The sequence below is a fragment of the Abrus precatorius genome, unplaced genomic scaffold (assembly GCF_003935025.1).
Source record: "Abrus precatorius isolate BTA unplaced genomic scaffold, Abrus_2018 Scaffold9, whole genome shotgun sequence".
NCBI classification, from domain to species: domain Eukaryota; kingdom Viridiplantae; phylum Streptophyta; class Magnoliopsida; order Fabales; family Fabaceae; genus Abrus; species Abrus precatorius.
In genome coordinates, this window is record NW_020874439.1 from 16,859,438 (window position 1) to 16,872,301 (window position 12,864).

A 12,864-nucleotide genomic window follows, 5' to 3' on the forward strand; every position below is an offset into this window, starting at 1 on the left:
ACTTCTAGATAACTACATGGCACCATGTGGAGTGCTGAGCTAGCTCTTTGTCAATCAACTCAGCACTCAAGGGAATTAACGACAAAGACTAAATCCTAAATTTCAATTTTTCAGGAACTACTTCCTAAAAAAAATATTTATAGGGACCTATCACAAAACGACCTACATTTATGAGGACCAATAACATATTTAAGCCGGAATTAAATTAAATAATATGAAATTTTTATGCACTTCGACTAAAAAAATTTAATAGCTTCACCTTTTCATTGACCAAAATCATGTTCATACTATTGACTTGACTTTTATTTTTAAACTTAGAAGAAAACCACAAACAAACGATTCAAACCATTATCCTCTAATCTACCTTTCCAGGTTGTATTTAAGAAAGCATTGAAATTGTAGGTACCATTAAGATCATTTGATCATCCATAACATATTCAGATGTAACATGCATGACCACCCATATTAATTCTTATTCATTCTATTGTTGCATGACCTTTTAAATACATAAACTTATTAATGACCTTTTAAATACATAAACTTATTAATTCTTATTCATTCATTCCATTATCCCTCATTAGTTAGGTATCAATTATCAGTTTCCAACAATAAAATTTAAAATAAAACATTAATATTAAAATTCAAAATTACCTTAAACTTTGTAAAGATAAATGTATTATTATGTTAATATTAAAGTTAAAAAATAGATAAATATATTAATCACACTAAATTAATATTAATTCTTATTCATTTCATTATTACATGATCTTTCAAATATATAAACTCATTAATTTTTATTCATTCATTCCATCATTCCTCATTATTCTTAAACTTTGCAAGAATAAATGGATTAATATGTTAAAATTAAAGTTACCAAAAAAAAGTAAATATATTAATCACACTAAATTAATATTAATTATTATTCATTCCATTGTTGCATGACCTTTCAAATATATAAAAATATTAATTCCTATTTATTCATTCCATTATTCCTCATTAATGCGATAACAATTATCAATTTTCAATAATAAAATTGAAAGTAAACCATTACTATTAAAACTCAAAATTGCTTTAAACTTTGCAAAGAATAGATGCTTTAATATGAATATATAAACTCATTAATTCTTATTCATTCATTTCATTATTCCTTATTAATCAGAAATTAATTATCAATTTGCAATAATAAAATTGAAAGTAAACTATTACTATTAAAACTCAAAACTGCCTTAAACTTTGTAAAAATAAATTCATTAATATTAATATGTTAATATTAAGTTAAAAAAAAAGTAAATATATGTTAATCGCACTAAATTAATATAATTGTGAAGATAAACTTTCTTTTAAAACTCATCTACTTTTATATATATAAAAATTACCTCTTTAAGTTATTTATATTCTTGAATTGATCATTCAAGAGTATATTCTAGTTGGCCAATCATGTCATGAATGGGTTAATAAAACTAAGGTAATTTGGGTTTAGGAGTTAAGAGGATCAATCTATCACCTAGACTTTCAATTAGTTAATTAAATTTAATATTTTTATTTATTTGATATTATCTATAATTATTAGACATATAAACAAAAAAGATTATTATTATTACATAATCATTAGATAGTAATAATAATTAATTAAATAATTAATAATTATTTTAATATAATTAAATAAAATTGAATTGAATAACATACACCTAATCACAAGAAGAAATCAAGTATCAAACTTTCATTCATATAAATTGCACATTCAACGATCAAATTTTTAGTGGCTATTTTTTTTTAATCTTAAATGCTCTTATTTCATATTGTGAATTTGAATTAAATAAATGATTATTGAGAGTGATTCCTTTCTTGCAACGGCACATTAGGTGAATAAGGATGATAACATGGCATAAAAAATATTGAATGTGTTTAATATAACTGATGTGTCGAATCTATTAATTTCATTACCTGGTGGTTCTTAACTTATTATTATGCAATAATGATAAATGCTTTTTAATTTTTTTTTGTAAAAGACAGTTTTTCCAACTTTGTTAGCTCTATATCTGACCATGCTGTAGATTTTGACGATGCCAAAATTGATATCAACACCACTCGGAGAAGACGATGGAAAGAACACCAGAAAAGAAAAATAAAAAAATAAAAAAACTATGGAGCAGCAGAGAAGCATGAGCTGTAGAGTAGCTATGGACTCCTCCAAAACTCAAACGAAAACGCAAACCTTTATTCTCAAACACAGTATGGTTACCTTTGCCAAAATAATATATCCAGCCATTTTCATCTATATTTATTGATTCAATCAAAATCTTTTAGGGGTTGTTTGGAAAGAGGATTTTGGAGGAGGAGAATTTAAATTTATATTTTAAATAAATATATTAACAAAAATTTAATATATTAATGATGTATTTATTATCATAAATAATATATAATTTAAATTTAAAATTAAAAAATATGTCATCCTCTTTCTTCTTCTCCAAAAACTTCCTTTTAAATATATCCTTAGTTATTTCTCAATTAAATAATTTATTTTTCTAAATATTTTTTTATTAAATATCATATTTTTTAAATTAAATTTAAATATATTAATAGTGTAAAGACTTTTTTACCCTTTCACATAATCATAAATTGTTATGTTAAAAAAATTTATTTATAGAATAATTAATATATATTTTAATTGATTGTCAGTGTAAAAATATTTACACCAGTAATGCATCAAAACCAAACTGGTTTTTCTTCTTCCATTTTTAAAAATTTGAAATTAGTCTTCGTATATATTTTTTTCTGTTCCCTTACAATCTTTTTGTTAATGTTTTTTCCTTTCTCTTAATAATAAATATTAAATAAAAAATTTATAATATTTAAAGAATTAATAAAAGTATCAGGACATTTAAGAGACTAAATGTGAAAGAAAAGATGCTGCTCAACAAAAGATATTATATGAGAAAGCAAAATATTACAAAAGATTGTAATACAATTTAAAAAAAATATAAAACTAAATAAAAATTGCAGTATTTGAAAGAATAAAAAATATAGTTAAATCTAGTTCTTTGAAAGATTAAACTGAAAAAAATTATGATTTAGCAAATACTTAGAGTATGTTTATTTTCTTTTTTTTAAAAGAATTTAGATAAAATATAATATAAATTTCTATTATCTTTTATTAAAAAAAACAAATATACTCTTAAAATCTACTGGTATAAACACCAAAATAGATTCGAATGATTGGAGGGCTAAACCCAAACAAACGACAGAGCTACTATAGGTAAGACTAATAACACAGTGGTAAAATGAACCCCTCGAGTGTTTGAAGATTGAGGTGAAACTACTTAGTGTATTTATGTCATTTGATTTATTGTCCATGCATCACACGGGCTCATATACTTGTTAAAATAACAAATCAGATCAAATTTATTTCCAACGTGAATTGTTAATTGTTAAGATAAACAAAACAAGGACTCTACGATTCCACCAGTAATTTATTTAATTGATGTACTTCTTAATTTTTTAACAGATTTATTTGGTTCTTAGTTTAACAATTAATTACTTCTAAAGTTGATTTGTCAGATCAACATGTCTTGATTAAATGAAATTATTTATAAGTTTATTTGATAAAAATAAAATTTTAGTAAAGAAATACATTTGTCTTCTATTTTATTTATAAAAACAAATACTCAATTTACTAATACTAATAAAAATAATTATATGTCGTAAACTTATAATCTATTCCAAAATGCTCACAGTATTAATTGATGTCTTACATATTAAATAAATAAATAGCAATAAATAAGTAATTTGTTAACATAAATCTTACAATAATTAAGAGTATAAAAATATTTTAACAATTAATATATTAATAAAAAGGTCTGTATTCTTAGAATTAAGACACTACAAAATATTGATAGTTATTTCTTACTAAATACTTAAAATAATATTACACTAACTTTGCAATTTTTCATATACTATTTGAAACAATGTTTGATGTTTCATTGAATAATACACTATTTATTTTATCAACAAAATATTTAATATTTAAACAAAAATGATAAAATTTTAAATCAACTAAAAAAACTTTATAAAGTATAATTACTTAAAAAAATTTCTACAAAATTAGCTATATATATATATATCATGTAATTTTTTTTTCATATATAATTTTATCTATATTAACTAGTAAGTTAATTTTGTTAAATGTTTCTAGTTCAACGAGCTAACTTAACAATTTTTAATTAAAATCAGCAATTTTAAATTTTAATCAACTTATTAATATTTTTTTAACAAACTTATCCTATATTACAAGACTCAAGTAATGTAATATAATATAAACATGACACAATTTTAATTAATTTTTTTTTTGTAGTTTTATGTATCTTGTATCTTTTCCATCTTAAAAAATAAAATAAAATTAATGACACTAAAATTTATAATAATAATTTTATAAATTTAAAATAAAATTAATTTTTAAATATATTAATTGTTAATTTTATATGTTTATTTATTTTAAAATTTATGCTAACAAGATACTTACTTTTTATTCATACAAGTAAATATTTTCATTTAAGACATCAATTAATACTGTGAATCGTTTTGGAATAAATATGACATATTTGCTTTTTATTAGTATCAATGAATTAAATATTTATTTCTTATAAATAAAATTAAAAATAATATTACATAAATTAATGATTTTTTAATATAATAATTGATAAATGAATGATAATATAAAAATATTATAGTATATTTAAATTAAATTTACAATTAAAAAATATGTCTTTTTATAATTTTTTTATAAAAATAATTGTTAATATTTTTTTATTAAATATAAAAAATAAATACTCCTCTCTAAATGCATTAATTATCAAATTTCTTAGATATTTTTATTTATTATAAAATTTGTATTAAAAGGTATTCATTATTTATTCATAAAAGTAGATACAATCATTTATTTAATATATAACGTACTAAGTTTGACTAATACAATAAATATTTCTAAAATAAAAGATAAATTAATGTGATATAATTATTTTTTATAAATTAGTTACTTATTTTTTACAAATAATATTAGAAATAGTAATATAAAATATAATAAATTAAGAGTTAAAATTAAATTCAAAATTAAAAATTGATTTTACACTTAAATAACATAGATCAACCCTTCCTTTTATATATATATATATATATATATATATATATATATATATATATATATATATATGTGCACAGAGACTAAGAAATTCAGACAAGACAAAGACACTACAAAAACAAAAGGGGTTCGTTCCGGCTGTGGACGAACAACCTCTCTTCGAATTCGATTCTGGTAAGTCCCTTTCTCCACATTGCATCACATCAAGCTTTTCATTTCACTCACTCTTATCGCTCTGTTCTCAACTTCGCATTTTCGTCCTACAACGCCACTTGATTCTCTTTTTCACTCTGCGCTTAAAACAGATCTATTCTTATGCTTAGATTTCTGATTGGTATTAATTATGCGTGTTTTCATGTTGCGTTTAGATGTCTAAAGATAATGACTTGGAAAATCCAACTACTAAGAACCCCAGTGTTCAGAAAGGTCCGAATTTGAATTTGAATGTGAATGATGGTGGGAGAAATTGGTACACTTCATTTGTGCATCAAGTTTCAGTGTATGGTGTAGCTGCTGGGTACTGTTTATCTGCATCTTTGCTTTCCATAATTAATAAATGGGCTGTGATGAAATTCCCTTACCCTGGAGCCCTAACCGCTTTGCAGTATTTCACCAGTGCCGCAGGGGTTTTTCTTTGCGGCCAGCTTAAGCTCGTCGAGCATGACCGCCTTGATTTTATGACAATGTGGCGGTTTTTGCCGGCGGCTATAATATTTTACCTATCACTTTTCACTAATAGTGAGTTGCTCCTCCATGCCAATGTTGACACTTTCATTGTGTTCCGCTCGGTTGTTCCCTTGTTTGTTGCGGTAGGGGAGACGCTGTTCTTGCACCAGCCGTGGCCGTCGGTGAGGACGTGGGCCTCTCTGGCCACTATATTTGCCGGCAGTGTGCTTTATGTTGTTACAGACTATCAGTTTACATTCATGGCTTATAGCTGGGCGCTGGCTTACTTGGTTAGCATGACTATTGATTTTGTTTACATAAAGCATGTGGTTATGACCATTGGTTTGAACACTTGGGGTCTTGTGCTGTACAATAATCTTGAGGCTCTTCTGCTTTTTCCGCTGGAGTTGCTGATAATGGGTGAGCTGAAGAAGATTCAGCATGAGATCAGTGATGAGTCTGACTGGCACTCTTTCGAAGTTGTTTTGCCTGTGGGATTGTCATGCTTGTTCGGTCTGTCGATATCTTTTTTCGGATTTTCTTGCCGCAGGGCAATTTCTGCGACGGGATTTACTGTCCTTGGTATAGTTAATAAGTTGTTGACAGTCGTGATCAATTTGGTAATATGGGACAAGCATTCAACATGGGTGGGTACAGTGGGGCTTTTGATTTGCATGCTGGGTGGGGTTATGTATCAGCAATCAACAAGCAAGCCGAAGGCTGCTGAAAAAGCAAGTGCAAAGGAAAATGAAGAGGAACAACAAAAGTTGCTTGAGATGCAAGTCAATTCAGAGACAAACATCAATAATAATGAAGTCAATAAATCAAGGGAGGAAAGCTGAGATTATTTTCATGTAGGGCAAATTTCAATTTCCTTTCAAGTGTATCTTTGCTTCATAGGAATCTGATATAAATTATATTCTCATTTTTTCTAATTGTTAATTCATGATTCTTTACAAATGCTATGCCCTTGAATGGAAAGCCTATTGGTGTTCTGGTATGTAGGGGTTTGTTTACTTTTAGTAGCTGTTATATAAAAGCTATTATCTTAGTCTTTGATAGATAAAATGCTTTTCAATTTTGTCCTTTCACTTTTAAGCTTTTCAACTTAATCATTTTATGTTTCAAATATCATTTTGTTCTTTTCTTGCTCCAAGATCCTTCAAATTCAGACTGTAGTAGAATTTAAATATCGTTCTCTCTTCAATCATGTGTTTTTCTGAGTCTATTTTTCTTATCAGGGATCTGATGTGTTTATGTGCATGGGAGTATTTATGCAGCATCTCCATGATTGTAAAATTATTTGATAGGGACCTGACAATTATTATTTTCTTTAAGGAAAATTCTTGATTCCTGGCTATTATTAGTGGCACCCTTGACCAGTTAATAGGGTAATTGTTTATGTTAGATGAATCTAGATACAGAATTAAATGTTCAATGACTTCAATCACTTTGTCTTTTGGACAGGAGTACCACTTATTAAGGTTACAGTAATGATTTCTAAAACTCTGCTAGAACATTTAGTTCCAAAAGGATCTGTGTATTCCTTCCGGTGCACATATATTTATTTGCTCTGTAATGGCAATCAATGATTTGTAAAGGTTCCCTTTGGTGTCATTTCTTCCCACAGTGCTTTATGACTGTATGGATACTTGTTTTATGCATAGGGTTGTCCTTTCAGATAAGATTTTGGAAAGTGGGAAGGATAAAGATTGGGTCTTACCCGCTCAACTTAGTTCTTACACAATCAATTCTAGGTCAGTTAATAATATCAATGAATTTGACTTATTTTATACAACCAAAACTCTTAGTCTTATAGGAAAATTTCCATATTTCCTTTTTAAGTTTATGCCTGTTTCACAGGTATTTGCTATAAATTATACTCTCATTTATTATAACTGTTAATCCAGGATTGATGATTTTTCACTTTTTTACCATTGTATCTCCATGAAAGGCAAGCTTATTGGTTTTCCTGTACGTAGGATTAATTATCTTTTCTTGCTACTGATACCTCAAATCCAGACTGAATAAATTGTAATATTAATCTCAGATTCAAATCATGTGTTTGAATCTGTTTTTTTGTATCAAGGATATAGCATGCATGAGACTGTGTTTATGAAGTGATAATAATTGGTTTGATATCAACTATCAATACATTTGACATATTCTAATACAACTGAAACAACTCCTAGACTCTTGCAACTTTGAGAACAAACAATGCATCTTTGTATGAGAGGGGATTGAGTAAAGAAGACAGATATTTCTCTCCTCAACATTCTATTTCTTGCTTCCCTAAAGTTCTCAACTCTGGTGTCACCTTCAACATTTCATCTCCAGTTTAACAGTATAAATTTTGCTCCAACTGCTTTCATCTATATTTGTATATTCACTTTCATTCTGCAATATTATTGTCTTTTGCTTTGCAATTTCATTTCATTTTTGTGTGAGATTAGGTTATTGCTGAACATTGCTTCATGGTTACTGAAATCAATTCCTTTACTCTGAAATGCTTATCGAATTGGTTTCCTCAGTCCTGTACCAATAGCTTTGGGATCCTCTTGATTAGACAGTAGCTCCTGTTATTGTAGTTAGAATTAGAATATACATATGTACATACGCATAGACATACAAAAAACATACCATATGATTGCTTTGACTTATGTCTTTTTTTGTTTTATGCACAGTTTCACTGAGACCCAGATTGGGTAAACTTCTAGAGAAGTCCTTAGGAGAAAAAACATTGCTCAAGTGGATGGGACCTATAAGAATGAAAAGAAAGTGTTGATGGTGTATGCTAGGAAGAACAATAGGGAAGTGATGCAAAACAGTTAGAATTGTTACAATGGATTAGGCAGTTTAAGCTGTTAAGTCAGGCAGTTGAGGTTATGAAGAGTAGGGGCTTAGCATAGATAATTGGAGAGGGGGTCAAAGAGGCATGTATTCAGACTGAAGTTTGGGAAGTGAGCAAGGGGCTTAGTTGTAAAAGGAGGAAATCTTTCTTAGAATTGAAAGATGGTGCTTGCAAAGAACCAATCTTGGAGACGGGAGAAAAAGTGTATATAGAGAGAATGAATGACAGAGCCAAATTGCAATACACTCAAATTCATTGTTGAACATAACATAGAAATGATGCAAACGCACTCCCAACGACTTACACTTGCTGTTATAACAAGTATTATTCATAAACCTAACTTGCTGACGGAGTAACTAACTAAATTACTAACCAACTAACTATTAACAAGCATGAGTTGATATCCTCTGTTTCCATTTCTTAAAGGAAGTTCACTCTGGTATCTGTCTGAGATTCAGTAAACCATTACAGTATTGTGCACACTTTCTCTTTACTCTGTCTATCAATTCCTTTCTAAAACATAAGAGCTTTATCTTATATTCAAGCCCTCTTTCTCTTTATTCTGCAGTTTTGATGCATGCCCACAACTCAAGTTATTTCTCGAGTACGTTGCAGGGTTTGAAATTGCACATTGTCGATGCTTACCCCTTAGCTTTAACAGAGTTGCCTCATGAGAACTTGAAATTCTTCCTTTATTGTCTTTTTCATGCAAACTTACTCATACAGCAAGCGTGTGAAGTGGGACGTCACTGAAATACAACACTAGATCAACTCTTAATGTTTATTGATCTTTTTTTTCGTAGAATAGCTCTTATGCTTTCTCCCTTGCCTCTCTTTTACTTTCTCATACCAGGAGGGAGAGTGGAGGCAATTGGGTAAAATATATTTTATAAAATGAGTAAAACATTTATTTATTTTTAATTAAAAGATGTTCGAATAATGTTTTTTATAAGTTATATTTTTTGAATAATGTAAAATTCATATTGCTTAAAAAATATCAACAAATTAAAATTCTTTATTAGGGATGTGCAAGAATCCAAAACCAACAAAATTGGGTCAATTGACAGTCCAAAAGTGCTAATCGAGCGGTTCAGAGCGCGTTCGGGTTGATATGGGTTAAATGCTTCAGTTTGTATTGGTTGGTTTTGTCAGATTCAAGTGGTGATACTCTTATTCGAAGCTACCTGAACCAATCGAAGTGCTGAGCCCCAATTCCAGTGGCAAATGCCTTGCTAGAATGTGTTGGGGTTGTTAGGGAGAAATGCAAATTTTCCTTAGTTATAAATTTGCTCGAAAAGATAATCAATAATCGTCAAGGTTTATTATTTTTTCTCAAAAACATCTAGACCACAAAATCTATTAACCATAAGATTTTTAGTCGAAATGAATAATTGGACAATATTTTACATAAATTTTTGGATAAATTATGGTAAAAAAAACATAATTTTTTAGTCACAATAAACATTTCAACGAGGTCTAAGAAACATGAATTTTCAGTTAAAAAAATGACGTTTTCCCGAGTTTTTAGATAAATTATAGCAAAAAATATACATATAATTTTTTAGTCGAAATGAAAAGACATTTCGATGAGTTTTTATGAAAAGATAATGATAAAAAATATATGAAATTTTAGTTAAAGTGAAGAAATATTTTTTTTTAGATTTTAAAAAAAGTTATGACCCAGAAAATATGATTTTTTGGTAAAAAAAATATGATTTTTTTGACATGATTTGGTAGCTTTATGAATGATTTGCAGATAAAATTATGAAGATACAAAAATGTGAAGAGCTAGTCGAACAAATGAGTTTTAAGATGCTTTGAAAAAAATTACCTTCATTAACTTTGGTTAAAAATTAGTTGAAGAATACTTTGTCAAAATTGAATTAAGCTATTTTTAAATAAAGATTCTTAAGTACACAAGCTTTAGAGAAGATGAAAGACTTATGTTGAAATGCCAGATGTGCTAAGAGTGATTATATACGAAAGCATGCAACAAGGATAATGGATAGAATATGACAGCAGGATAACGTTTTTAGGTAATTAAGTTGAATAACAATGTGTTCTTAATCAATTATATTATATTATATTATATTTATAAATAGTACTTTATTTCATAGTTTTGAGTGACGATTTTTATACAAAACACTAACACTCAATATTTCTACATTTTCAAAGTTCTACACTAATTAGACTTGATAACCAAAAGATCTACGATTTGTTATGTTAAATATTAAAAGTTTTATGTTTAATTCTATAATTTAATTTCAATCCAATTGTTCATTTCAATTTTTTATTGTTTTATTTTAAGATTTTTTGCAATCTTTATTCTATTCTTTCTATTTTTATTTTCTGCCTCTCTTATTACGTTAATTGATTTAGGATTCATTTAATTAAGAACAGTTTATAAAAAAAAAAAAACTTATTAAAATAATTAAAAATTTAATCTCAAATTATTTTTAAATTTATTTGTTTACTAAAAAATTCTACGTAGACAAGTGCCCAGTCTAAAATTAAAATTAGTCCAGAAAAGAGAGAAAGAGTAACCCTAATTTCATTTTCGTTTAGGTTACCTCTCCTCTTCTTTATAACGTTGCGTCACTTCGATCATCCTCCTATTCTCTTCTTCGTTTGCGCTGCCACTTCTGTCGTTTTAAGTCATCATCCTTCTGTTTGGGATAAGGAAAATTTTCTAAGTTAAAAATCATCTTGAAGGAAACTACATTTCAACAAGTTTTGAGGATCAAGAAGGAGCCAAAGATAAACCTGAACATAAGAGAAATTTGGAAGATCTTTGGTTTTAATTAAAAGGGACACATTTCGAGCTATTTTAAGAGATTTTTGTCACATTGTTGATTTTTCTCTAAACTGCTTGAAAGACAAGAAAATATTCTAAGACCACAAAACTAAAGGCTTTTTCGAGAAGTTTTGAGGAGTTTTTAAGTCACTGACACCAAAAACTACTCGAAAAATAGAACTGGCAAGAAAATATTCCAAGTCCACAAAACTGATGATTTTTCGAGGAGTTTTGAGGAGTTTTCAAGTCTCTGACACCCAAAACTGCTCGAAAAAACAGGACTAACAGGAAAATATTCTAAGTCCACAAAAAACTGATGGCTGTTCGAGGAATATTTGATGAGTTTCCAAGTACCTAACACCCAAAACTGCTCGAAAAGCAAGAAGTGGTAAGAAAATATTCTAAGTCCACAAACTTGGCTGAGCTCCAGATTTCCTCCAGAATTGCTCGAAAAACAAGAAGTGGTCAGAAAATATTCTAAGTCCACAAATCTGGTCGAGCTCAAGAGTCCCTCCAAAATTGCTCGAAAAACAGAAATGAGCAAAGAAAATGTTCTAAGTCCACAAGACCAAGACAGACTCTCAAAACTCCAGAATGGCTCGAAAAAAGAAGTCAAGAAGAAACTATTCCAAGGCCATAACATTAAAAGAGTTTCCTAGGTTTCTCTCAGAAATACTCGAAAGATAGGAGTATTGAAAAATCCAAAAGCGGTTACCAGTAGTTATCAACATTCACCACTACGCAAAGGAGATCATGGGCGATAGCGGTTACAGCCCCAACAAACAACACGATCACAAGCAATCGTGGATAGTGAGCACCAACAGTTGAAGGCAGTTACTAAGAAGTTCCCGCAAAAGGAGGAAAACGGTGGTGATCTTCATGTCTATAAATACTAAAAAGCATTATTTCACAGAGGATGACTTTTTTCACCCAGACACCACACCTAAACACTCTAAGACGCTGAAACTCTGCACCGCGCCAGACACCAGCTACAAGGAGACCTACGGTGGTCGTTGTTCGCCGTTGTGAGGAGTCGTACGTTTACATTCCAGCACCTTTACATTCCCGCATTTACATTTCTGCATTTTAATTTCAGTGCTTGTTGCTTGTATCTTTGTACATTGTTTGTTTCCTGTTTACTACATTTTTGTAAAAGCATCCACGTTTGATTCAATTCTGCCCATTTATTATTCACTATTCTTGCTTAATACTCTTTTACGCCGTTAATTTGAACATCACGTTAACAACACACTTAAAAGAACCCAAAAAGGACCTAAATCCAGTCCCCATATTGATCTTTGGATTATTTGTTTACAACTGTCATTTTTCACCGTAAACACCTCCTTTCTCCTATTTCTCGATTGTCGTCCTCTTCTCTCTCCCCAATTATGTCATTGTCCTTTCTTTCTTTGTAAGTTT

The 12,864-nt window shown here is 28.7% G+C and overlaps 1 protein-coding gene across 1 annotated transcript; it reads left to right on the plus strand.

Moving 5' to 3' along the window:
- Positions 1 to 5,233: 5,233 nt before the first annotated feature.
- LOC113851334 (GDP-mannose transporter GONST3) lies at positions 5,234 to 6,926 on the plus strand. The gene is made up of 2 exons (XM_027481797.1): positions 5,234 to 5,308; positions 5,503 to 6,926. The coding sequence occupies exon 2, from the start codon at positions 5,503 to 5,505 to the stop codon at positions 6,640 to 6,642; it is 1,140 nt and encodes a 379-aa protein (XP_027337598.1). The 5' UTR covers positions 5,234 to 5,308; the 3' UTR covers positions 6,643 to 6,926.
- The last annotated feature ends 5,938 nt before the right edge of the window (positions 6,927 to 12,864 follow it).